Genomic DNA, 26,058 nt, shown 5'->3' on the forward strand with positions numbered 1-26,058 from the left:
TCACCGCTGTGTCATATATATATAAATATATAAATATTTAAGAGGGGCCAGAATTTCTAACAATGCAAATTCTCTCTTTCTCCCTCTCCCTCTCACTCTGTCTCTCTGTCTCTTACAATATGCCTCTATGAATTTGACTTGTGCTGCACAGTGTTCTGTTGAGTGTGTTTCTAGAGTCTGAAGACAAGGTGCTTATAAGTCATAAGATTTAAATACAGAACTAGAATCAGATGGGTCAGAGCATTACTATACATTAACATATGATCATAAGGTGTTTCAGCCATTTGACCACTTGCCTGGAAAACAATACAGTATGCCAACTACTGGCCTAACCTTTTTGCCCTGTGTCTCCTTAGCATTGAAAAATGTACATTTATATAAAATATACCTTGTATTCATTAATAGTGCAAATTCCAAGGTTTAGATTCTGTACTTTATTCATTTTGTATTGGTATATTTCCACTTATTAATCATTTTTTCTGTAAGTATTGATCGCTGTTGATAATATTCATCCTACATGTCTTTTTTTAAGCCTTAATTATGTTATGACTGTATAACTGAAATGACAGTTTTATTTGAAATTTTCATGTTGGTGTTTTCAGTATTCAGTCTCTTTGGCATTTTCTTTTCTTTCTTTTTTTTTTTGCGCATGGAATACTCTAACAGTAAAATTTATTAATTAACGGTTATCGTATGACATTGTTATATACGTCTAGCAATTACTACAGGATGTTTTCTTTTGTCTTGCATTGTGATCTCATGTAAACATTTGGCTTAATATGCACAGACAAAACTGCTATGATAACTCAAAGGATATCAATGTTAAGAACACTTTGTATCTTGTTTAATAAATGCAGACTGTTATACCTGTGCCCACATAGCAAAAGTGTTCTGTGCAGTCTTTAGTTATTTCCCCCGTTTTGGCCTTGGTTTGGCATTCCCAGTGTCCTGTTTTCACGGTCTGCAGAAGAGACTGGATGCATGTGCAATTCATTCATTATTATTTATTGAAGACCAGGGCAACAGGTACAGGACTAGGTACAGAATGACAAGATAAACCAACAGGTACACAGTCTAACAACTATACAAGGTTCTTGTAAATAATTGCATTACGCCACCTCACTGTAGGTAAATCAGGTTAGCACATGCCTGCGAGCCAGCTTTAATAGACAATTCCTGAGGTGAAAACAAAGATAGAAGGTAAATATGTGAATATGACAACTTAATGAATTTATTTGCGTGTACATGTGTTAGTCTGTGACAGAATTTGTCTTTCATTTTCTTATTACAGAAACCTCTGACAAACTGGATCATTTTACTGCAATGATTTCCTGAAAAGTACATGTATAAAGCTGCAGAGTGCACTCATAAATGTGTGTTTATGATGAATTTGCATTAAATTTGAATGAAGTGGGAGAGTTTATGTGTTAACACCAACAGAAATCCCTGAGTCTAAGACACATTCAAAAATGTGTCATTATAATATGTCACACCATATAAAACAGGCTTCTTTATGTGAAACATCTTGTAACATAAACACAGAGCTGGAGGGAAATCTGATTATTTGTGCCCTGAGTGACAGGCAAGAACCTCAGGAGTCTTCAGTGAAATGTGTATGTATGTATGGCCATGTGAGTCATTTTTTCCATGTACTGCTAGAGAACTTTCAGCAGTCATCATTGAGACCTCTGCTTAGAACTGTAGCATTTTCAAGGATATGACAAAAAGTTCTGTAAACAAGTTATAACAAGTAAGTTTGTTCCCTGTTCTGCTATGGATGACACGGTCCTTTGGTTGTTCTCATAATAAACTCTACTCAAATGTTTCGTGTTGCAATCCAGGAGCACACAGAGTGGCAACTGAACCAGTGTTCGTGACAAAGGGTGAGTACTAGCATTTTCTAAGTACACCACACCCAGGATATCAATGCAAAAAGATTGTATTCTTCATTACAGTGCTGTACATTTGCTGAGTAGTGAAAAGTAGAGTCGAAGTAAACCGGAATATACCATTGTGAATTTAGAGACCTAGTGAATGGTAGAGGTCTCTGGGGTTGTTGAGCTAATAGAAGGATTCCCAAGCTGGGTTCTGATTGTGGGACAGGAACTAACTTTTTGTGTTAGCGTTGAGGGGGCTGCTCTTTTGGTGAGTCTTATAGGTTTTAGAAAACTAGAGGGAAGAACCCATAGAACCCAAACTACAACATGAATCATCCCATTCAGTTCCTGTTGCAGAAAAGTATGGACTGAATGGGTTTAGTTTATCTAAACAATATCCCTCTCACATTAGCCGGTTTTTGATAGCATGTTTGTGCAAATTCTCTCTTTCTCCCTCTGCCTCTCACTCTGTCTCTCTTTCTCTTACAATATGCCTCTATGAATTTGACTTGTGCTGCACAGTGTTCTGTTGAGTGTGTTTCTAGAGTCTGAAGACAAGGTGCTTATAAGTCATAAGATTTAAATACAGAACTAGAATCAGATGGGTCAGAGCATTACTATACATTAACATATGATCATAAGGTGTTTCAGCCATTTGACCACTTGCCTGGAAAACAATACAGTATGCCAACTACTGGCCTAACCTTTTTGCCCTGTGTCTCCTTAGCATTGAAAAATGTACATTTATATAAAATATACCTTGTATTCATTAATAGTGCAAATTCCAAGGTTTAGATTCTGTACTTTATTCATTTTGTATTGGTATATTTCCACTTATTAATCATTTTTTCTGTAAGTATTGATCGCTGTTGATAATATTCATCCTACATGTCTTTTTTTAAGCCTTAATTATGTTATGACTGTATAACTGAAATGACAGTTTTATTTGAAATTTTCATGTTGGTGTTTTCAGTATTCAGTCTCTTTGGCATTTTCTTTTCTTTCTTTTTTTTTTTGCGCATGGAATACGCTAACAGTAAAATTTATTAATTAACGGTTATCGTATGACATTGTTATATACGTCTAGCAATTACTACAGGATGTTTTCTTTTGTCTTGCATTGTGATCTCATGTAAACATTTGGCTTAATATGCACAGACAAAACTGCTATGATAACTCAAAGGATATCAATGTTAAGAACACTTTGTATCTTGTTTAATAAATGCAGACTGTTATACCTGTGCCCACATAGCAAAAGTGTTCTGTGCAGTCTTTAGTTATTTCCCCCGTTTTGGCCTTGGTTTGGCATTCCAAGTTATAACAAGTAAGTTTGTTCCCTGTTCTGCTATGGATGACACGGTCCTTTGGTTGTTCTCATAATAAACTCTACTCAAATGTTTCGTGTTGCAATCCAGGAGCACACAGAGTGGCAACTGAACCAGTGTTTGTGACAAAGGGTGAATACTAGCATTTTCTAAGTACACCACACCCAGGATATCAATGCAAAAAGATTGTATTCTTCATTACAGTGCTGTACATTTGCTGAGTAGTGAAAAGTAGAGTCGAAGTAAACCGGAATATACCATTGTGAATTTAGAGACCTAGTGAATGGTAGAGGTCTCTGGGGTTGTTGAGCTAATAGAAAGATTCCCTAGCTGGGCTCTGAATGTGGGACAGGAACTAACTTTTTGTGTTAGCGTTGAGGGGGCTGCTCTTTTGGTGAGTCTTATAGGTTTTAGAAAACTAGAGGGAAGAACCCATAGAACCCAAACTACAACATGAATCATCCCATTCAGTTCCTGTTGCAGAAAAGTATGGACTGAATGGGTTTAGTTTATCTAAACAATATCCCTCTCACATTAGCCGGTTTTTGATAGCATGTTTGTGATCTATTCTTTCTAACCTTGGCTTTGTTTGGATTTGTTTTGAATGTGGTTTCTTTAAACTATGAAAGATATGTTTTAAAGGGGTGCCACCCTGCAGAAAAACAGACTGTTAACGGAAGAAACGAGCAATGCTGAACTCTATAATCTATGTAATACCTAAGTGAGCATGAACTAACAATGAAGGCAGGTGGAACAGGAGTAGTAACAGGACAGGAATGTAAAGGATATCCTTTCCGTTACGGGTGTGGACAGGTTGGGGGGGGGGGGGGGGGGGTTCAAAATAGCTTCATTCACTGAGACACGAAATGGCTTTTACTGCTCTCAACGCTGTGCCTTACAAACTCTATGCGCCAATGGCATTTCTCTTTCTCTATATCAAAAGATGAACATTACTGACAACATTAACATGAGCGATATTTGCAGTTTTACAGTGCTCAGGTTTTTGTTTATGTTTCTCTCATTTGTATTTCCTATATTCTTTTTTTTCTGTATTCTAAAAAGTTCTCCCTTGTACTAAAAAAATCAAGCTTTAACTTTCACTACTTCATCCCTTTAGGATCTCCCTTTTGTAATTTGCTACCCTCTACATTGCAAAAGCTCTAAAAGATACTGACAACAAAGCTAAAAACTTGTGAACATGACGCACAACTCTGGAAAGAGGCAGGCCAACTGTAGAGAGGAAACCTGCTGCTTGGACAGAGGGGACCCACTCACCACATATACTTGTGCTCATCCACACACACTGCAAAAGAGAGGAGTGAATCAAAGCGAAATGCTACCAAGAATGCATGCAAGTGAGAAGGGAAGTAAGCCCTTGCTGAAGGTTTCCACAGCACAGTCACACAACCCAACAAGGGTCTAAGAGGAAATGTATAGATGACAATTGGTTTGTCTGGGTAGGTGCAAAAAAAAAAAAAAAATCTGTTTGTCAGTGAGCTACAATATCAAAATTCAAACATATTAACCAAAGACAAATGTCAGACACAATACCAAAGCAAATTAGACAATAGGTCCCTCACGCTGTCAGGGCAACACGCAGTAAACCAGTCTGGACTAAATAGACTTAATTCGAGATACAGAAGCTTAAAAAGCAGGACAAAGACTGACTTAGAATGTGAATGTAATCTAATCAGATATACAAACACAGATGGTTATCATTATCCTCTATAGCACAGGAATACTCAAACAATCCATGTGTTGGAAAAACACACTGAATAGAACAATGGAGATGCTAGGGAAGCCTTGGCAAATCAAAGGACCACAGAGTGCATCAAAACCAAACAGAGTACCTTTTGGCGAAACAGCAGCAGACATTCCCTGCAGCGGAAGCAAGGTTAAACGAGGTGAACTTCTCTCAAGTTCACTGCGCTCTCCAATGTTGGCTTCTTCTACTGATCAGGAGTAAGCACACACATATTTAGTGCATTTCTGATTTAAAAAGGAAAAATTGAGAAAGTGAAGAACTAGTGCGCCTGGTTTATGCTTGTGTGTATTCTATTGTGTAAGGTCCTCCAACTGTTGTTTTAGGACTGTTACTGTGTAAATTCCAGGCTTAAGTTACACTTCAGGAGTCACAGCTTACTTATAAGGAATCAGCATACAGCCCATATGGAAAAGTAACGTAGTTATTTTTAGTACATGTCAATAGTATAGGAAAAGAGGTCATGGTGCTTTTGGTGTGGAAGCACTGGACATGGAAGGACAGGGAGCAGTGAAAGACCAGGAATTATACTGGTTTTTAAAATTTAAAGTTTGCCCGAGAGAAAAGTGATCTATCTTAACCTTGCAGATAATATGAGATGAATGAATCTCAATGCCTGTCATTGTAAAGCTGACATTATAGAGAGATGTTTTAACAGAACAGGAACTAAAAAAGGACTATTTATCGTAAATGCAATAACTAGAACCGATTCAGTGATGCAATTTATTCATATTAGATATAAGTTTATTCATATTAGTTTTCTAACAGAAACCTTTACCAAAAATGTACAGCCACCTCATGTGCCCCTGTGAGAAAACAGGATCCACCCTAAGAAAAGAAAACATGTATCCACCCTCAGCTTTACCAATGCATAACTATCATAGACATTACAAACGTGCCCATACAGATGTCTCTGTACACATGGACAAATGGCTGAGCATATTTATTCCAGCACAAGCCTGAGTGGTTAGAGTACTGAAGTTTAACTGCTGAAATGATCAAATAAACTGTAAATAAGAATTTGTTTGTCCCATTGTCTGCTTATCTAGTTGGACCTTCACAAAAATCTACTATTTCTAGTATCACTTGTACTTGTGAGCCCTCACATGTTTTTATTTGGTGTTTTGTTTGATACATATAAAATGCATACGCAGAAAATACATACATATAAAATACTTTGGGTCAAATAATGGATACCTAACCATATTTTGAATCCTGCAAAATTCTACGATGAAGCTTATACGAGGCCTTAATGCCCTTTTGGATATTTACATGTTTCAGGTATGAGCTCTAGAAATTTCATAGCAAGATGCTGCCCTAGGTGGCTGCCCATGTCGCCCATACCTAAATCCGCCACTGACTACAGGAGAAACACAAACAGGACTGAGACCCAAGACACCACTCTACCACACAATCTCAACAGCTTTTATGCCAGATTTGACAGACTGAACAGAGACATCCTCTCAAAATCCCACTGTAACCCCGAGGTGGCTGCACTCAAGGTGATACACACACAGGTTCTTAGGGCTCTGAAGTAGGTAAACCCTCACAAAGCAGCAGGACCTGATGGAGTGTCACTGATAGTCCTGATGGCCTGTGCTGAACAGTTAGTAGGTGTGTACACAGACATTTTTAACCCCTCTCTCACACAGGAAAGTCCCATGGTCCTTCAAGTCCCCTTAAAAACCAAACACATCCATTAAGAACGACTTTAGGCCAGTGGTATTCACACCGGTTGCCATGAAGTGCCTGGAAAAGCTGGAACTGCCCAAACAGATCAGTGGACAACGCGGTGGCCTTGGCGCTTCACTCTGGAACACTTTGGACACTGACAGAACATATGCACGCATGCTCTTTCTGGATTACAGCTCTACTTTAAACATGATCCAGCCAATGAAGCTGATTGTGAAGCTGGCAGACCTTGGAGTGCCGACACTCACCTGTAACTGGATTTTGAATTTCCTTACAGGCAGACCACAGGTGGTGAAGATGGGAAATAAGGTCTCTGCTGAGCTCACAGTCAGCACAGGAAGCCTTCAGCCCAAAACTCTATGCCCTGTACACTTATGACTGTGTTTCCACCCAGGTCAACAACATCATTGTTAAATATGCAGATGACACAACCAACATATAGAGTGGGGAAGTGAGATCCGGTCACAAGTGGTCACTCGAGACACATTTTGAGATGCATTCTAATGCCAGGTGTGAACTGATGTACTTAGAGTTGTCCACTTGTGATTGGATCACCCAAGACACATGTTAATGCCAGGTTAATGCCAGGGACTCTGTCATACAGGGATTTTCCCCAGGCCATTGTTTTGTGCAATAATTCATAGCAGTGTTCTAGTACTGAGTCCAGGACTTGGACTTGACTCAGACTCGAGTCATGTTTTTGGTGACTTGGACTTGAACTCAAGTCATTATGATTGTCACTCAGGCTTGTACTCGAACTTGACAGTTTGCGACTTGGGACTTGGACGCAAACATGTGACCCACCTGTTGCATTTTCATTCTGCCCGTGTTAGTTGAAGGAAGAAAGAAATGATGCCAAGCAGATCGTCAAGTCTAGAAGTTCCGCTATCTCTGTGTTGTCACCAATCAACACATTCTTCTCCCAGGTAAGCCTTATGTAATCATTCTAACCTCGTACTTTGTTATTTCACTAAAATTTTATCAACAGATTGTGGTATTTTGTTATTTGCCATGAACGTCTGTTAAGGAGCGTTATCTTGACTCCATTCTGCTGTCCTTCTCAGATTATTACCACATTTCAATGTTTTATGTGACGCCCAAACAAAACGAAAAGTAAACTAAAGAACTTCGCTCTCTCATCTCTGGATGACTAAAAAGTGACTTTTTCACATACTCATCAAGTTTTGTTTCGTTGTCAAGCTGAGGCAAAGTTTACCTCTTCAAGATCGCTTCTCTGCAAAAAAAAAGTGAGAAAGTGAGAAAAAGAACTGACTCTGAGAGATTTCAGTGTACCTGTACTGCCCTGTACCTGGGAGTATATCATCTGCCAACACATTACAGATCAACACAGACAAAATATTATATATCCAAGTTGACTATTTAAAGAAATATCAGCTAATGTTTTAATTAAGGGTCACTAAACACAAGACAAAGTGATGTTGCCTACGTGTCTAAGGGAAGATGTTTGTATGCGTGTGATTGTATCGTAAGATGTGTCGTGCTTCTGAATCCTGTTTAGCCTTCAGAGTAGCTTTGGCAAGTAACGAGGAACCTTATGCAATGTTCTTTTGATCATTATCAATACACCTCATTAAAAAAGCTCTATAAACCTTTAGTACTTCCCAAATCTTTGTTAATTATTATTATTAAATTTAACTTCTGCTATGACTGATATTATTTGTCCATTAAAGCAGATTGGTTCAGAGACCCTAGGAAATTCAGTGACCTTGCTTTATGAAAATTTTTCATAGGAGGACCTTGAAAGAATTCACATATGGCTGACCCAAAGTCCATGCTTTGTGTGGATAAAGAGGATTTCCACTACGATGCTGCATCACAGGCTAAACTTGAGAAGGCTGACAGAAATGTGTTATGACCCTATTGTGTCAGATGTTGAAAATCAAGTTCAAGCCCTTTGGCTGCATTAAAGTGACCTTAACAAGTATTTCTGGATAAACAAGTCTAGCAAATTGCATTCTCCAGACTACTGTTGGGACAGGAACATCAGGGACCACAGAAACATTGTTAAGCAATTTATCCAGACACAGAAGCAGTACAGCATACTAAAAACTAAGGGTTGATAGTATATAATCCATGTAGCTTGATTTGTATAAAAGGTCTTGTAATGATGGTGCTGGAAAGCTTACTTAAAGTACAAGGAGAAAAGTCTTGAATCCTTGGAATGAATTAGCCTTCTTTTTTTTATGAAATTCATTGGAAGATTTTTTTTTTTTTTTTGGATTACATTCATAATCGGGTCTTTTTCAGATAGACTCAGTAGACTTTGTAAAATGTACAGATAAGGGTGAGTTGAAGGAAAACAAACATATTCAGTTCATTAATTACTCTGCAGTGCCACAAAGATGCAAAGGAAAAGAATCATTTTGATTTAAAAAGAAATTTATCATGAAGCAAATTAAATCCAGCTTTCCCATTTTGTTTTAAAATTTTGGGTTCTTTCTTGCAAATTTGCCTCTGGAAACCCACGCACTTTGGGGTGTTGTCCTATTAAATGTTAGCAAGTGTATTAATTTAAAAAATAAACATTACTGGGTTTCATCCTATTAAGTGTAAGCAGGGTTTGATGAAAATATATCTTTCATCTACGGGATGGTGCTTTTTGTTTTTGTTCAAAAACATCTTCTGTTTCGGACAGGAGAAAATGTACTATTTTTTTTTTTCATTTAAGGATAAAATGGATATACTTGTTTATTTGTTTGTTTTGATAAAAGTGTTAATAGGTGGTGGCTTAGTGATTGATCAAACCATTTCAGCTGTGTAGGTACCCTGTTCATGCTAGAGGAGGCTGGATGCAAGTGTGAGCTGAATATTTTAACAAATCAGGATATTCAGATTGGAACAAGCAGGATGCATGTTACAAAGAGCAGGGCAAAGCAGGACTCCAGGAACTAAATCAACAAGACCAAGACACAAATATGAACAGGGAGAACACAGATTCAAGACCTCACAAAGACACAATGAAACACAAGGATATATATATATGGGAGAACAAAAGGGAATCAAACCAAAAACAGGTGTTTATAATGGCTGAATAATTAGCTGAGTAGACAAGTGAAATGTTACAAGGAACTAAAATCAACAGAATGTTTTGTAACATACTACAACACCTGTGATCAGTAAAATACTGGAACTAGATGCAAATGCTTCATTTTGAAATTGTCACTGGAAAACAAACCCACAAATCAAATGAATAGGTCAGTGGACAGAAAGGAGCCTACTGATCATTCATTCATTTTACTTTAGTAATCATAATACTACTGAACCATTAACATAATACATATCATTTGCATATTAAAGGTTTTTTGTGGAGGGAGGCCAGTTAACTGCACAAGATGACTGATAAAGTAGATGACGCATCTAGTGAACTCTATGTTGAGTCACGAAATGAGAGATTGTCAGAGGAGCCTTTAGAGGAACAGATATCTACACTCCAACTGTAAACGGTCTAGAGTATCAAGCAAACTGGCAGAAATATAATGAGAAACTGATTGAGTTTAAGGATGTTCATTAATCCCTCCAATGTGTGGTGTTTATAGGGGATGCAAAACATAATCAAATCAGTTGGTGGGAACTCAAAATGAAAAAAAGGTTGTTATGACAAAAAAGCAAACAGGAAAAGCTATAAGGGCACCAGAAAAATTCTCAGTGTTTTTAGTCTACCAAGTCCAGTGGCTTTTGTAAGTACTGGAGGTACTCTTTTTCCAATGGCTACAAAGGCTCACTAAAGCCTTAAAATTCTAGCATGTGACCCATATCCTCTGTACACATCCATTCTGAGGCAGAAGGGCAGCTTTAGTGGCAAAGTTTGCAACTTTTAAAGTACAGCATGAATTGGATAAAAAAGAGGAGGATGTAAGCAAAGAAAACGAAGAATTAAGGAAAGAAGAGACACTCTGGAGCTGAAGTAGGAGGTAGCTACAACTAATACAAAGGTTCCCATAAGGAATTACACTAAAGCAAAGAAACTGCTGATGGATAATTATGGCAATGACTACCAGATTATAACTACATTTATGAACAAAACCCCAGCCTGAGAAAACCAAAGCACTTCAGGCATATGCTTTAGATTCCCCTGACATTGACAGAAACTGGAGGTGTAATGCGTGTGACTTACAAGAACAGCATTTTGATTTGTTTACATTTTTGATTTATCTTTATATAATTTGATTTTTTATTTGTTTGCAAGTATGCATTAGTAGAGACTGCAGGGAATGTTCAAATTGTGTGTGCCACATCATACTGTACTATATTAAACTGGGACAGGAGTGAAGGAGTGTGTTGTATCTATTGTATCTGTTCAAGTGGAATCAGACATAGGAAGCAGGATGTTGCATACTGATGCATTATCAGCCCTAGGCACCCAGAACACTTTGCAAAGACAAATTATTCATTCTCAAAGTAAAGAAAACAAACATTCTCTTATACATCATCAGTCAAGAAACACAAGTCTTAATTCAGGTTCATGGTGAACTAGAGGTGGGTGCATTGATTGGCAACAGATTAGCTCAACAACTACAAGTTTAAAAACATAAGATCCTGCCAATAACACAGAGGAACAATCCCAGATGGAGAGATTTGATCATGTGGCTATATCGCAAAGATGTAACTGACAGACATCAGTGCTGACACTGGATTGCTAACTGGAACAATTATCAAAGGTAATGGAACCCTGGAAGGTGATCAGTAGTCAAAAGGAAGGACTGTATGGTTGATGACCCTGCTAGGATGGACTTTGAATGGTGGAGTGTGAGGTAGCAGAGACAAAGGTAACAGGAAAGCATCAATCACTGTCAATGGGTTCTCCTCACCCAACCTTGAAAAGCACCTGATCAAACACTATAATACTGACTTCGGCGAAAGCCATATGCAGAGCTAATGAAAATGTCTATGGAAGACAGAAATTTATCACAAGCTTAAATGACTCAGTCATGCTAAAGGATGACTCTCTTTTTTGACTATCTTTAAGGAGCAAAGATTTCACTCCACCTGACAACCAACAACTGGCTGAGCAAATTTGAGAAAAGTGAACAAGACACATGATACAAGGAATACACGGGTTCCAAAACATGGAGCCTATATCCTTCCAAGAAAAAGATGTTTGTTTGTTGGTTATACTGCCAGTTTCCAGGAAACATACACGAATTCCAGGCTCTTACAACAGCCTGTTCAACTGACAATTTAAGGGAGGTTAACAAGATTCAGGGAAACAAGCAAAACCTTTTACCATGACAGCCAATATCTGGGCCATACTCTATCAGGTAAAAGTGATGCAGAGAGTGATGCAGATGTCTCCAGGCCAGCAGATGTCCTGTAGTGGCCTGTATGTAGGAATATAGAATGATTGTACACCCTCTTTGAGCTGTATCCTCCCCAATTTGTGCAAGCTTTGCACTTAAGAAAAAAGCTGAGGATGATAAGGAGTGTTTCAAAGCTGTGGTGAGAGATACAGTTTGAAATTATTTTTATGTGAACGACTGACTCAGTTCGATAAAAACTGAGCAGGGTGCAGTTGACATCATCTCCAGTCTCACAGCCCTGTGTCAGAGAAGAGGACTCCACCTGTCCAAATGGGTGAACAACAACTGCACTTTGTTCCATTTTAGAGCATGACAGAGTCCTGTATTTTCGTCTTTCGTTTTAAAAGATAATGGTAATTCTGTGGTATGAATGATTAATGATAATAACAGAAAACAGTGATAAATTACAAACTGTGATTTGTCATATTCAGTGAACTACATAACAATGCTGTTGTGTGGTTCACGGTTTGTCAAATTATCTTTGAATTTATAACATGAAATTCCAATTTATCATTTCCTTTTTTCAATTCACATGCGTGTTTTATTCATTTTAACCACTTTTAATTCATTTGTATGTTCACAAACTTTATTATCAATTCTTTTTAACTACTTATTTTTAACACTACTTCCTCGTACAGCCCGCTTGTGACGAGGTGAGGTGGAAAGATTAAAGCATCTCAACTCCTCCCGCGGGGATGGCGATGGCATAATACTAACGGCTCAAGAAAGGAGCATTAACCAGAAGTTTTGGATGACGATACAGTTGATTCGTAACTGAAGGAATGTTTCCTTGAGTGAAGCACAAGGTTAGTTTGTAAATTAAAACAAGTTGTTATATATTTCTACAAATAAGAAGACGGTAGACTACTCATCTAAACAGCAAGATACCTAATGTTTTTTCTCTTTTCAGATGTGATTATGCAGTAGGCTTTCAATAAAACTGTCATTAAAATTATTGTTTTCATGCAATTATTTTCTCAGAATGTATCGTAAAAAACTCATAATCACTTTGTGTGTTGCGGCTCTGTTCCTCCTCGTATTCGGCTTGTTGGAGTTAAGGCAAGTATCATAACCCTACCTTTTGTATAAAGTAAACCATTGCCAGGCTCTTATTCATTCAGAAAAAAAAAGATGTTACACCTATTTCACTTCATTAACAATGTGTTCATTAATAATGTGCCCTCGAAAATATCACTAGTGTAGACACTAGTGTAAAATGTTCATTAAATCGATTATTGATTTCCTAGAAACGTAGCACTTAGAATCTTACCACCTCATTGTATGTGCCATGTTGTGGCAAGTAAGTCTGTGACGAGAACTACGAATCGTGTGAATTTGTTTGTTTAGAAGATTTCTCCGATGGCATGATGTGGAAATAAGCTCCGGAAATACTATTGACCAAGCGTTGAACCACAGGTAAGATTTTATTAAAACTTATGTGAGAAAAATTCAAGCAGTTAACCTTGTGTACCATTACACGGCTATAAACTAAAGAATAAATAGTTCAAACTTGAATATAGGTAGAGAGAAAATCAAAGGACCGAAATGGCAAATATACTCAATACTAACCTGTAAGAAAGTGATAAAATAGCCTATAGTCCGCCGGTCATTATCGAAAAACAAATCCAGACAGGACGAACAGGACCCCGATGCTGCAGGAAAGTTCCACCGAATTGAATGGGCCGTCCCAACGTTCGGAGGTCAGATATTTCTTGAAAATGACCACTGAATTATTCTAACACCGTACCATTAATAACACTTCACCTCAGCCAGGACGTGCATGAAAAGGTAACGTTAACGGCACTCAATACATCATTCTGCGCTGGAACTGTAGCTTAATTGTGGTAACAAATAATATTTTGCTAAACGAAGAACGAAGAAGTTTGATCATATTAGCCCTGTCCTGGCTTCCCTTCATTGGCTCCCAATTCATGCAAGGGCAGATTTTAAGGTCCTCTTATTAACATATAAAATTTTAAATGGGCTTGCGCCTTCCTACCTGTCTGGCTTAATTACACCCTATAACCCACCTCGCACCCTGCGCTCTCAAGATTCTGGATTATTAGTCATTCCAAGAGTTAAAAAGAAGTCCGCTGGCAACCGTGCCTTTTCCTACCGCTCTCCCTTCCTTTGGAATGGTTTACCTAAAGAACTTAGAGAAGCAAGCTCTCTCAATACCTTTAAAACAAGACTAAAGACTTACCTATTTTCTCGAAATTATGCATGATATAATTTTGATTTGACTTTGTTATAGACATGTAAAGCCCTTTGAGACTATAAATAGTGATATTGGGCTCTAACTAAATATTATTATTACTACTATTATTATTATTATTATTAATAATAATAATAATAATAATAATAATAATAATAATAATAAAAAATGTCAGTAATTGGAGTGGAAAGAAACGTTTTTGATGAAAACGGGCCGATTTGCGAGTAGCCTCAATCTACCATCACTAAAGTTAGTTATCATAGCGGAGTTACCTGTGTAATGTTTCGCAGAGAAAGGCGAAGATCAAAGTCAGTCTTCATTTATTTAAAAAAACATAGGTTGCTTTGGTGAGCCGTAATTACAACAGAACAACTGGTACAACACAATTGCAGTGCTTACTCAAACCCCGAGCAAACCCACACAAAAAGAGAGAAAACTTTCCATTACTTAAGTTTACATATCCCATGGGACTCCAGCCCCTCTCTTGCTGGGCTGCCAACCACCGGCACACCGGGAGGCCACAAGACGCGGGCGTGTCGACGATTGGCAACGTGCCAGCAATCGATGGGCAGTTCCCCCAGTTAAGACTTGTCAGATAGCTACACCTCGAAAGTTAATTAGCCACACATTTCACCCAGCGACCAACAATGGTGCTCACAGGTATTCAACTAACGTCAGTGTTTTTATTACTTAATATTTGACAGAAAGCCGACGTGAAGTCTGAGTAAGGTGTCAGTCATTTATCTTGTGCAGTGTAATTTATGTAGACAGTAGTGGCTTTCATTTATTGTATATTTGTATAGTATGGATCCAAGTTATTGCCTCATTAAAATTTAAATTATTAAACGTTTTTGCTTGATTATCTTTGATTGTACTGTGAATTTTTTTCTGATGTTAATGTTAAACTTGTTTTGGTCACTCAGTAGCCTCTGAAAAAAAATCGGTTCAAGGGTCGTACACATTATCTCCTCCGATGTCTTCTCTCTTTTCTGTGTTGCAGTAATTTCAGTAAAAGCTGTTCAACATTTATTAGCTCCAACTCCAACATGATCCACTCAGTTTCAGTTGCAACTGAAAATTTTCGGCAAAATGGACTGTCACTGAACTTTTGATATTTTGAGAGCTCCGTTTGTTTGCCCGCCAAAGTTTAGAAACTAGTCCTTCTTTTAAACGCAAAACTTGTTTTACAGATGTTGCTGTGCAAGAACTGAATTACAACTTTTAATTTAACATTAAACCATCGTTTGTGATGCACGAGGAAATCAACACAGTGACACAGAAACCTAAAAAACCTAAAAAAAACCGTTTTGAAGGTCTCATTACAGAGAGACGCAGACACACGCGGGAGAACAATGTTTTTCTAAACTTGTTGTTACTGATAAAAACATTTTTTTGGTCAAGGTTAGGGTTAGGTGTGTAGGTGTGTGTGTTTGTTTTTTAAACGTTTTGAATATGCATGGCTGAAGTGCCCTGGAGCAAGGCACCTTACCCTAAGCTTCTACCCGAGCACTGCAGCCACGTGGCCGCCCACTGCTCCGTGTGTGTGCTCACTGTCTCCTAGTATTTGTGTGCTAATTGCTCCCTACTCTCAGTGTGTGTGTGTGTTCACTGCACCGGATGGGTCAAAGTGCAGAGGTCGATTTTCCCCCACGCGGATTAATAAAGTATCTAAAATTAAAATTAAATGAAAATTAAATTAATTTTAAAAAGATCCAAAGGGTGCTTGAGACAGTCTAAAAAACATGGGCAGTGAGGAAAGATGTCCTACTTTCCCAGTTATCTGTGCAAACAATAAAACAACAGAAGCTTTGAAAAGTTTGAATGTTGAAGGAGTTGTGAACACCAAAGCTGCTGTCAAACATGTCTTAGCGCAATTAGACCTGGATTAAATCAAGCATTTTCCCCATCCTGCAATTCTGTTAGAGTTGACTCACAGTAAAACTACTGGAAAGTTATTACTAAGAGACTCATTTTGCAGCAGATAGATCAGTTTCTACACTTCCTCTCTTATTTTGTCATTCCTAGTGTGCCTGAGGTTTATTAGACTAGCTTATACTTTCTATAACTCTTATAGTCCGTATCATTCCTGTATTCTCCTTTGTTGTGTCAGTCTTTAAATTGTAATCTGTGCTCAACAAAGACATTATGCATAAAATGTTTCTCTTTTGCTCATCATTCATTCACCTTGTCATATTTTATCTGTCTTCTTGTTTTTCTTGTTCACAACAAAGCTCTACAAACCTCGAGTACTTCCTGAATCCAACTTTCTTATTATCACTAAATTTAATTTATGCTACTACCAATGTGATTTGTCTGCTAAATTGGACTGGTAATCCAAGTTATTAATCATAGTACATAGTACAATTATTTTAGATTACTTCACATCTTTATTACTGACTACATCAAACATCTTGCTTGTTGGTACAAATAAATATGTCTGTACATATCTCCACAGTTCAAGGATTGATGTTCAGACACGTACAAATTGGAATGCTCCAATCATGTGGGAAAGGATGTTTAAACCAGAACTCTATGACAGTTACCACAAAACACATGGCACCACAGTAGCCATGACAGTATTTGCTGTTGGAAAGTGAGTATTTGTAATCTGACAAGGGACGTAAATGTCAAATATGTCAGTGTGACACACTTGTTCATGTATTCATCATCACGTATCAATTTCATGTTTGTGAATTTACCAGGTACCTGGATGCTTACCTCAGAAAATTTTTAATATCAGCAGAACTCCATTTCATGGTGGGTTTACCAGTGACATATTATGTGTTCACTGATGTTCCCAATGATGTGCCTGTTATTCAGCTGGCACGAGGTCGAAAACTGAAAGTCATAAATATACAGAAGTATGACCACTGGCAGGACATTTCCATGATGCGAATGCGCAGTATTGCAGATCTCATAGAGATGGAGCTCCATAACCCAAATCAGTTTATTTTCTGTATGGATGTTGACCAGGAGTTTGTTGGAAGGTTTGGCTCAGAGGCTCTAGGAGACTCTGTGGCCTTGCTTCATGCCCATTTTTATAAGAGAAGGCTACAAGAATTCACATATGACCGTAACCCAAAATCACTGGCTTTCATGGATGAAGGGGATTTCTACTACCATGCTGCTATATTTGGTGGCTCGTGGCAGAATGTGAAAAGGCTGACAGAAACATGCTATGAAGCTATAATGGCAGATAAAGAAAACCAAGTTGAAGCCCTTTGGCAAGATGAAAGCCACCTTAACAAATATTTCTGGATCAACAAGCCAAGCAAATTACTTTCCCCAGAATACTGCTGGGACAGGAGCATTGGAGACCGCAGTAACATTGTTGTTGAGCGACTTGTCTGGGCACCTAAGCACTACAGCCTACTAAGAACTTAGGTATAATACTATATAATCCATCCAGCTTGATTTGTACTAAAAGCCTTTTAATGATGGGACAAGTCTGGAAAGCTTGTTTGAACACATTGAGGGAAAAAGAATCTTTGAAATGAAGTACTTTTATGATTTTTTTATAAATTAGAAGTGAAAATATTTGTTGGGTTTTTTCTAGTTACATTTATAGCTTATCAGGTCTTTATCAGATTGATGCAATAGACTGGTATAAATACACATTTACACACAAGCATGATATGAAGGAAGCCAAGCGTATTTGCTGTCAAATCATTGCTGCATCAAGAAACATATTTGGTTGTACCTTGCATCTGGGGAGAGAAAGTGAAAGTCAGAAAGGGGTAGACTGCAGCAGAGAGAGCCAACCAACTCAGACAAGAGGTGCTTATTTTTATTTTTGCATCACATGAAGTAAGGCGATGCCTGCAGACCACCATTGTGGGACTGAAGGTTGTTGACATGATGATACTACAGCTTTTGAAAATAATGGCTGGGTTTTTATTCATGGTCACACTTTTTTATTTCTTAACTCAAAAAAGGAAAACCTTCTCTGAAATGGTTAACATAGTGACTACCCAAAGTCTTACTCTCATGACTCATATATTTGATTACAGTCATTCAGCTCTGAGTGAACTAGCTAAACCTATACACAATGGGGGAAAAAAACAGTAATCTGGTTTTACCACATTATTCTATATGACAGAGAGCGTAGCAACTTTCCTTTGTCTGTGGATGATCACATGCATATGGTGTCAAGTTGTGTAACTTTTTTAAAAGAAGCACTTTCGTAAGACTGATCAGTTAATGAATGGCCAGTTATGGTTTTGTATGACTCTTTCTAAATCAAGCTATGAAACTGTAAACAACTGAAGGAGTAGTACAATAAAATTGTATGCTTATTTATTTACTTAACTATCTATTATGTTAGCTAGTTATTTGGTCATTCTTTATTGCCACACGTATTCAAAGGAACACAGCAAGCTTCTTTAAAAAGAAATTAGTCGTCAGACAAATTAAATCCAGCTTTCTCTTTTTATTGTATATTTTTATTGTTCTTTGTTGCTGTGGGATGTTGTCCTGTTAAAAGTAGGTGTTCTTAAAAAAATACACACTTTTGGGTTTGTTCTATTAAATGTAAAAGGGGTTTAATGGATATATGTTTTTTGCTGACTGGCCAGTTTTTTCATTTGAAAATAAAATTATTTTAATTTCTCTAGCAAGTGTGTTATCTGGTGGTGGCTTAGTGATTGATACAATCATTTTAAATTTTTTTTAAATTTTTTACTGACATCCATTGGCATTCAATTTGCTCAGTATCTTAATTTATTAATTTGTAAGTCAATAATATTATATTTTTAACCAATCTATGATGCCTCAGCTTCCACTCTGTTCTTTGATATCAGTACAGTGTTATAACTCACAAAATATGCAAATATAATCATTTATATTATAAAACACACTGATATGAAGTTAGTTTAGACTTTTCAAAATGTGTATTCATGGACTTCAAGCTCAGTCTTACTCATAAATCCTTACAAAAGGTAATCCCAGACAGAAGCAAAAATTTATTCCCTCATCACAGGAGCACCAAAGCTCTTTTGGATTTTATATCAAATATTAAAGCAAGGTACATCATTGAAGGCTGCAGTATAATACAAATGCCTGTTAGCTGGGTTGTCAAATGACCTCAGTTATTTAAACTCCTTTTTTCTTTTTCACAAACTGTACATGTGTGTGTGTACACACACATATAAATTTGAAAGAGGTCATTTTGAGTCAATAATCTTTGGATAATTTTGATATTTCTCTGAAAGTGTCTTAAAATTTAGAGAATTCAAATTAGAGGTTGAGGCTGCGCACATGATAAAATCAAGTGATCAGGCAGAGCCCAGGACACCACAACAACTGTTCCTGAAACTTCAGATACATTAGCAGGCTTCCTCATGCACATCTTCTACAGATCAAAATCTAATTTGAAATTAGAGGTATTACCTTTTTATCACTAAGAAGTAAGAAAATATAGTGCCTCAATAACCACATCAAAATTGATACCTACAACAGGAGGGCTGGTAATCAGCATTTCATAACTTCAAATTCAAATGCTGTTGCAACCCCTGAATAATCAAAGTCTGTGCTGTGTTGCTAAATTTCAAAAAGAATGAAAACAGTTTCACTGTAAAACTTTCATAGTTTCATACTATGATCTGTTGTTGCTTGTGTAACTCATAAAAGGCTCAGCGTTGCAACATAAGTGGGCGATCATCCACAGATATATATTATGTGGTCTTGGATGCTCATGGTTAGGCAGAAATACAACTGCCTACAACTCAGTCAGGGGAGAGGGACATTATACTTAGGGTACACTGCTGCTCCACCAGACCTCTGTGACTAGGCTGGTCAATGACAGAAAATGAAGAAAATTAAGCATTAGCAGAGAGTATGTATAAGGGAATGTCCAGTACTATACACCATAGTGAGACAAGTAGTACAGTGGAAGGTTTCAGCTTTCAGTCAGTAGGTAAGGGTCAAGTGTAAGGTGATGAGAAAATTGTGACAGAGCCAGCAGACCAGACAGAATTGGGCAACTCTGCTGTTGTTGTCTGGTGTTGCAATCACTAAATGCTGCTATCTAACAGACTGTAGTTTGCAGGATGGAATGCAGGTCATAACAACCCAGTGTAGGTAAGTGCAGTTCCACTGGTTGATCTGAAGGCCAGCATCAGGGACTTAAACTTGATGTGGGCAGATGCAGGGAGCCAGTGGAGGGCGATGAGGAGGAACATGTGCTTGCTTCAGCCGGCTGAAGACCAGAGGTGCCGCAGCATGCTGAATCATCCATGGCAGATTAATAGCACATGCCGGTACATCCACCAAGAAGAAAGTTGCAGTAGTCCGGTCTTGAGATTACAAGTGCGTGGACAAGGATTTGGGCTGCATACTCTGACAGATATGGTCTGATTTTCCTGATGTTGTATAGTGAATCTGCAAGACTGGGAGGTTGCTGGCAAGCCATTTTCAGGAGGGATTGACTTTAAGTACTGAAGACAAACTATTTCAGAGTTCTTTTAAAGTGACTGAACTATGAGTTCATACAACCAGAGGCATTTAGATATGTAAAGAAATTAATATATTATTTCTTTCAACATCAATGCTTTATTAAAATAATGTCTCAGAGCCAAGAATGGGATTCACTTGATTTTAAGATATTTTGGAAATTCATACTGGAAAGTGCACAATTGCCAGGCTTAAGATTTGGTTTGGGTGACAGGTCTGCCCTCACCAAACAGAAATATAACAGCCAGTCATCAGTGCTAGATCTGCTTTCTCGCTTTGAAAATACCTTCCCAATTCTCTGTGTAAACTAAAAAAAACAGAAGCTAAAGTTTAAACGTTCAAGGAATTGTGGTAACCAAAGCGTAAACAATTTCACGCATAATCACTTAGCGTTGTTATGTCAGTATGTCAGTATTTGTACTGTCCTCTCACTGCTTAGTTTTCTCTTTAGCATATACCGTATCTTACTTTACTAATTCATGCCCACTTAATCACACTCATGCATCCACATGTTCATACTCATGAAACAAGAATGCATGCATACACGCACGGGCACACTTCTCTATTCAAACAGAAACGCATGGTTCTTGCATTACAAAGATTCTTGTCATACAAGAATCTCAACAGATATTTCCCACAGTCAAATGACTGACAAGTAGCATAAAATCCTCCATTGTAACTGGCATAGTTAATTGATATATGAACGATCTGGGCTTTGGCACCTCTGTAGTCATATGAAAAGAGAATGGAACAGTTTCTTTGTAGTTCACAATGCACACTCCTGAACTGTCTAATCAACAGGTTAGCTATACCTTTCCATTCAGTTATCATTTCAGAGCATGCTGCAACTAGATTTGGTGATAAATAGGAGTCCACAGGCTCTCTATCACCAGGACTAAACAACTCTAATTCTTTTAGGGGTTTGAATCCAGTCCAATGGAAAAAAAAAAAAGTCCCCCTGCATTTATGCATTTACTACCGCAGTAGCAGTGGATGACTCGATACGCATAGTACTTTTCGAGTGCTAGCATAGTGCTTGTGCCTGACACTTGCTCGCAGCATCGTGTTTTTTTTTTTTGTTTGTTTATTTTTTTTTTCTTTTTCCCCGCCGCATCCCTCAAATCGAAAGCTGGATAAACACATTCTTATTTTAGGTTAAAATGCGGATCACAGACAAACAAGCGGACACACAAGCACCTACCGAAAAGGAGTGTACGCTACCTCCTCAATGTACAAATATACATTGGACGTTGCAAAAATGGTCATTGTTGGGGGATATAAAATACCGGTAAAATAAAACATAAAAACCATGTTTCACCTCCTACAATTCCAGACATTCTGAGACATTTTTAGACATGAATATCAAAAACTAAATGAAATACGTTTGTAAGACTTTATATTTTGCACTGATCTTTAAAAATGGCGGTGGCAATCATCGTACACCTACGTCACAAGGTTCCTATTGCGCTGCGGTCCGAAGTCTCCACTCAGGGTATTCAATAAACGAACACTTGCAGAGGTTGGAGTGCAAAAATATGTTTTATTTCTTCATTTAAAAGATTTCTCTGGTCAATAAAATGGCAGCAACCTCTCACTATATATACACACACACACACACACACTTCCCAGTGTGTATAGGAAAGCACATCTCTCAGTATTTATATATTTCCAAGGGTGTATTACATGGATGGTCAGTGTGAGCATTTTAATGGGCCACCTGGTTAGAGCAGCGCCAAAAAAATTAAAATAAATCACATGCAAAATAGCACAAAATAACAAACCATTTGAATCAAAACTTAAAACTTTGCTTGACTGGGAAGGACCCAGCCACACATTTATCCAAAAAAATGGATGCTCCCGCATTACTCCTTATGTTTTATTTTATCTATTCGGATCAGTTGCAACTATTTTCCAAGCAAAGTGAGTGCACATCACATTCATGCAAGCACACATGTATGCGCTTATGCATGCACCATAGGCATTTTCATTAATGTGATCTTTTATGTCAGCATTTCAATTGTGCACGACTGAAAATTTACTCCTGCAGTGTGTGCAGAACGCAGCTTTTTTTGTTGGCAGCCACTTCACGAAGAAACAGCCTTCTGGAGGTCTTTAGTCAAGACTGACTTTCTCTCTGGCATGACACTAACTGTTAGCATACTGACAGATTCTTTCAGACAGAGCCACAAGCATCTTAGCAACAGCCTTGACATTGACACACTGATTGACACACAAACAAATCAGTGTTGAATTTGGACACGTGGTGCATTGTTTGTGTTTTTTTATTGGTTTGGGTAATAATGAGTGGGATAGAACATGATAAGCATCTATGTAAGCGCTGAAAACAAGTACGATATTATTATCTTTATTTTAATTGTGGTACAAATTGGGACAATTTGGTAGTGAATGTTGAAAACTGGGACATTTAAGTGTTTTACAGATATTTGTCGGGACTTGGGACACCCAGCTTGAAACCGGGACAATCACAGATAAACTGAGACATCTGCTCCCCATATGTGTAACTCACTCTCTCATTATCTAAACCACTTATCCTTATTAGGGTCACAGGTGGTGCTGGGGCCTATATTAGAAAATGAGTAAAAGAATGTTTCTGGTATATCACCCACATAAGGCCAAATTTTATGAAACTCGGTGGGTACCCAGTATCCCCCCAGGCAATGATGTGTACCAAGTTTGGCATCAATCGAAGCAAGCATTGCTGAGATAGGCTCACTTCCTGTTTTGGAGTCTACGCCATCGAAGTTCACTGGGCGACAGCTACCATATCTTTTGTCCTAGAAAAATTCTTTTGATAACTTTTGGTCAGACCCCTCTAGATCAGGGGTGGGCAATTCCGGGGGGGGGGGGGGGGATCATGACTCTAGGGCAAATGGTTCAAAAGTTATAAGCAAAAATGTACTCTAAACTTTGGCCTGTTGGTGGCGCTAGGGGCAATGATTGAATGACCCTAATTTTTTTGACTGGATACCTTGATACTCTCTATGAGAGTGCCTAATTTTGCCAGGATCCACAAGGGGCTTCTACGGGCTGCCATTGAAAATTGGTAATTCCAGTATGGCTGACAAACAAAATGGCCAACACCCAGGGTTCATAATATCCCAGTTAGGGTTCTTTACTGTGAGGATGCACAAGAACTTTCCTTGAAATATCTGCTTTTGTCCTGGAGTAATGGGTATTTTGATACATTTTTTGTGTTTTTCTGGTATAGCGCCATCATGTGGCCAAATTTCGTGGTGGATATTCAGTATTCCCCTTTACAATGAATTGCAAGTTTTGCATTAATCCCTCCGAGCATTGCTGAGATATGGCCACTTCCTGTTTTGGAGTCTTCACCATTGAATTTTATTGGAAGACAGCGGTCATATCGTATGCCCAGGCAAAATTCTTTTGACACCTTTTGGTCAGGCTCCTCTGTAGATGATATGTACCAAATCTGGTGGGGAAAGGATCAATGGTCTAGGACTAGTCTGCAAAGTAGTTTTTTGGAAAAATTCAAAATGGCGGAAAATCCAATATGGCAGAAATTAATGGCAATGGGTGCATTCGAATCAAGGTGACCCAAGGATTCAGGGGAAGAAAGATCTCAATTCTGGGACAAAGGGTTCAAAAGTTATAAGCAAAATGTACCTTGAAATTTGGCCTGTTGGTGGTGCTGCAAGAATGCACGGATTGATCCCAAGTTTGGCTGGATATTTTGGACTGTCCTCTATCAATGTGCCAAATTTCACAACTTTTTACGATACGGTTCTAGGGGCTGCCTTAGACTCCCATGTGACGAAGTATAATAAGACAGTAATAGTGGAGAATTCTAACAATTACAATAGGTGCCTGCACCTTCAGAGCTTGGCCCCTAATGATAACTCAAAATATTCCACAATTGTAGTTTTCCTTCAGCACTAACCATATGCAAAAGCTTGAGAATGCAGTTAGATGGGAAATACTTTAAATGATCATTAAGCATTTTGTTTGCACACATCGGCGAAAACATACCTAAAATGATAACTAGAGACTAAAAACCTTCCACAATTATAGCTGTCCGTCGGCACAAACTATATCCAAAAGCTTTAGACTGTAGTTAGAATGGAAATACTGTGAATATAGTACTCTTTAAGACCTTAATGAGTATTTAAAGTAGGCCTATTTCCCTTATGACGACATTCAACTTTGACTAATTCTAGGCTTCCACACAGGAAACACCTTGCGAATTTCGCACTGGGGGCGTGGTCGCAAAAACAGTGAGCAAGTCACCTAGATCAAAAGTTTGAGTGCTTAAATGATGGTCCACAGTGGTCTACTTGCCCCGACCAGAGCCGTTGAGAGTGTTTTTTTGTACCGCTCTGGCCCCGACGAAGCTCATGTAGCATGTAAACAACAACCTGTGTTGATGTAGACACAAATGGTTGCCGATACATGTTTTCACATGTTTTCATGCTACATGTAGCATTTAACCTCTGCCATCTTGGTCAGACTTTTTTGTTATTCCTGCCTCCCCAAGGAAATGTCACGTACCAAACACATCACACCCTGAACTGACTGGTTCTCGCGTGGTGCTTATTTACAGAAGGTTGAAAATCCGGCATCTCAATTTCGCATGCTTCTGCGAATTCGCACCAATTTTGCAACATCAGTACAAATTTCGCACCCACTCAGTCTCAATGAGAATGAAAGCGATGCGAAATTCGCAGCTGTAGAAACGACTGTTAAAGGTAAGTCGAATGTCAGAAAAGGGTCCAACTGCTCCAACTGTAACGACTGCCAAGAAATAATGCAAATATTTTTATCACAATTGTTTTGCAACACAGGGAGAGCTGGGGGCAGCCGTACTGTGCCAACAGAAAGGCACAAGACGAACAAAGGCGAAAGCATTTGCCAAGAATGTTTTCATTAATCACAAAGGAAAGTCGGAGGATCAAAGATGATCAGGCACCGTTGTAGTCCCGACCATTAACGATGCTGACCAGTGATCCGTCGGTTTCCCCTACAATTGCCGGGCAGCGTGAGGGAGGCCACTGAGTCTTTGGGTTCTGGGGGAATATGGTTGCAAAGCTGAAACTTAAAGGAATTCACGGTCCAAGCTGTATGTCCTCTAAAAAGGAAGCATGGGGAAAAGTGAGCTCTATAGCTACACCTGCTGTCAGCCAGTCCTTTCGTTGAAACCAAGTTACACAAAAACTTACGATTTTGTCATTTGTCCTTTTGTGTTATTCGAACATCGTTTGGACAATGTGTCCCACCTCCAATTTTTCCTCCAAAGACATAGAAGAAAATGGATGAGAAAGTAAATAATCCACCTTGTTCATGCTAACGCCTACCATTGCCACAGTTGCTCACTTCTCCCTGCCCAATCTAGCACAAGTACATGTTACAGTAGCACCTCACTGTACATACCGTATGTACA

General features: G+C 38.3%; 1 protein-coding gene across 1 annotated transcript; it reads left to right on the forward strand.

Annotated features, from left to right (window-relative positions):
• Positions 1 to 6,704: 6,704 nt before the first annotated feature.
• LOC115806880 (alpha-1,3-galactosyltransferase 2-like) lies at positions 6,705 to 17,573 on the forward strand. Its single transcript, XM_030767740.1, has 5 exons — positions 6,705 to 7,022; positions 7,490 to 7,582; positions 7,684 to 7,769; positions 16,645 to 16,782; positions 16,892 to 17,573. The coding sequence occupies exons 1-5, from the start codon at positions 6,705 to 6,707 to the stop codon at positions 17,571 to 17,573; spliced, it is 1,317 nt and encodes a 438-aa protein (XP_030623600.1).
• The last annotated feature ends 8,485 nt before the right edge of the window (positions 17,574 to 26,058 follow it).

This window comes from Chanos chanos, chromosome 3 (genome assembly GCF_902362185.1).
Source record: "Chanos chanos chromosome 3, fChaCha1.1, whole genome shotgun sequence".
NCBI lineage: Eukaryota > Metazoa > Chordata > Actinopteri > Gonorynchiformes > Chanidae > Chanos > Chanos chanos.

What these genes read in the sequence shown, in the direction of transcription:
- LOC115806880 (XM_030767740.1), top strand. Translation starts at nt 6,705, where the DNA reads ATGAAGTGCCTGGAAAAGCTGGAACTGCCCAAACAGATCAGTGGACAA. An exon ending in AGCCCAAAACTCTATGCCCT is followed by an intron (nt 7,023 to 7,489) that starts GTACACTTATGA and finishes TGCCCGTGTTAG; the next exon opens with TTGAAGGAAGAAAGAAATGA. An exon ending in TCAACACATTCTTCTCCCAG is followed by an intron (nt 7,583 to 7,683) that starts GTAAGCCTTATG and finishes ACGTCTGTTAAG; the next exon opens with GAGCGTTATCTTGACTCCAT.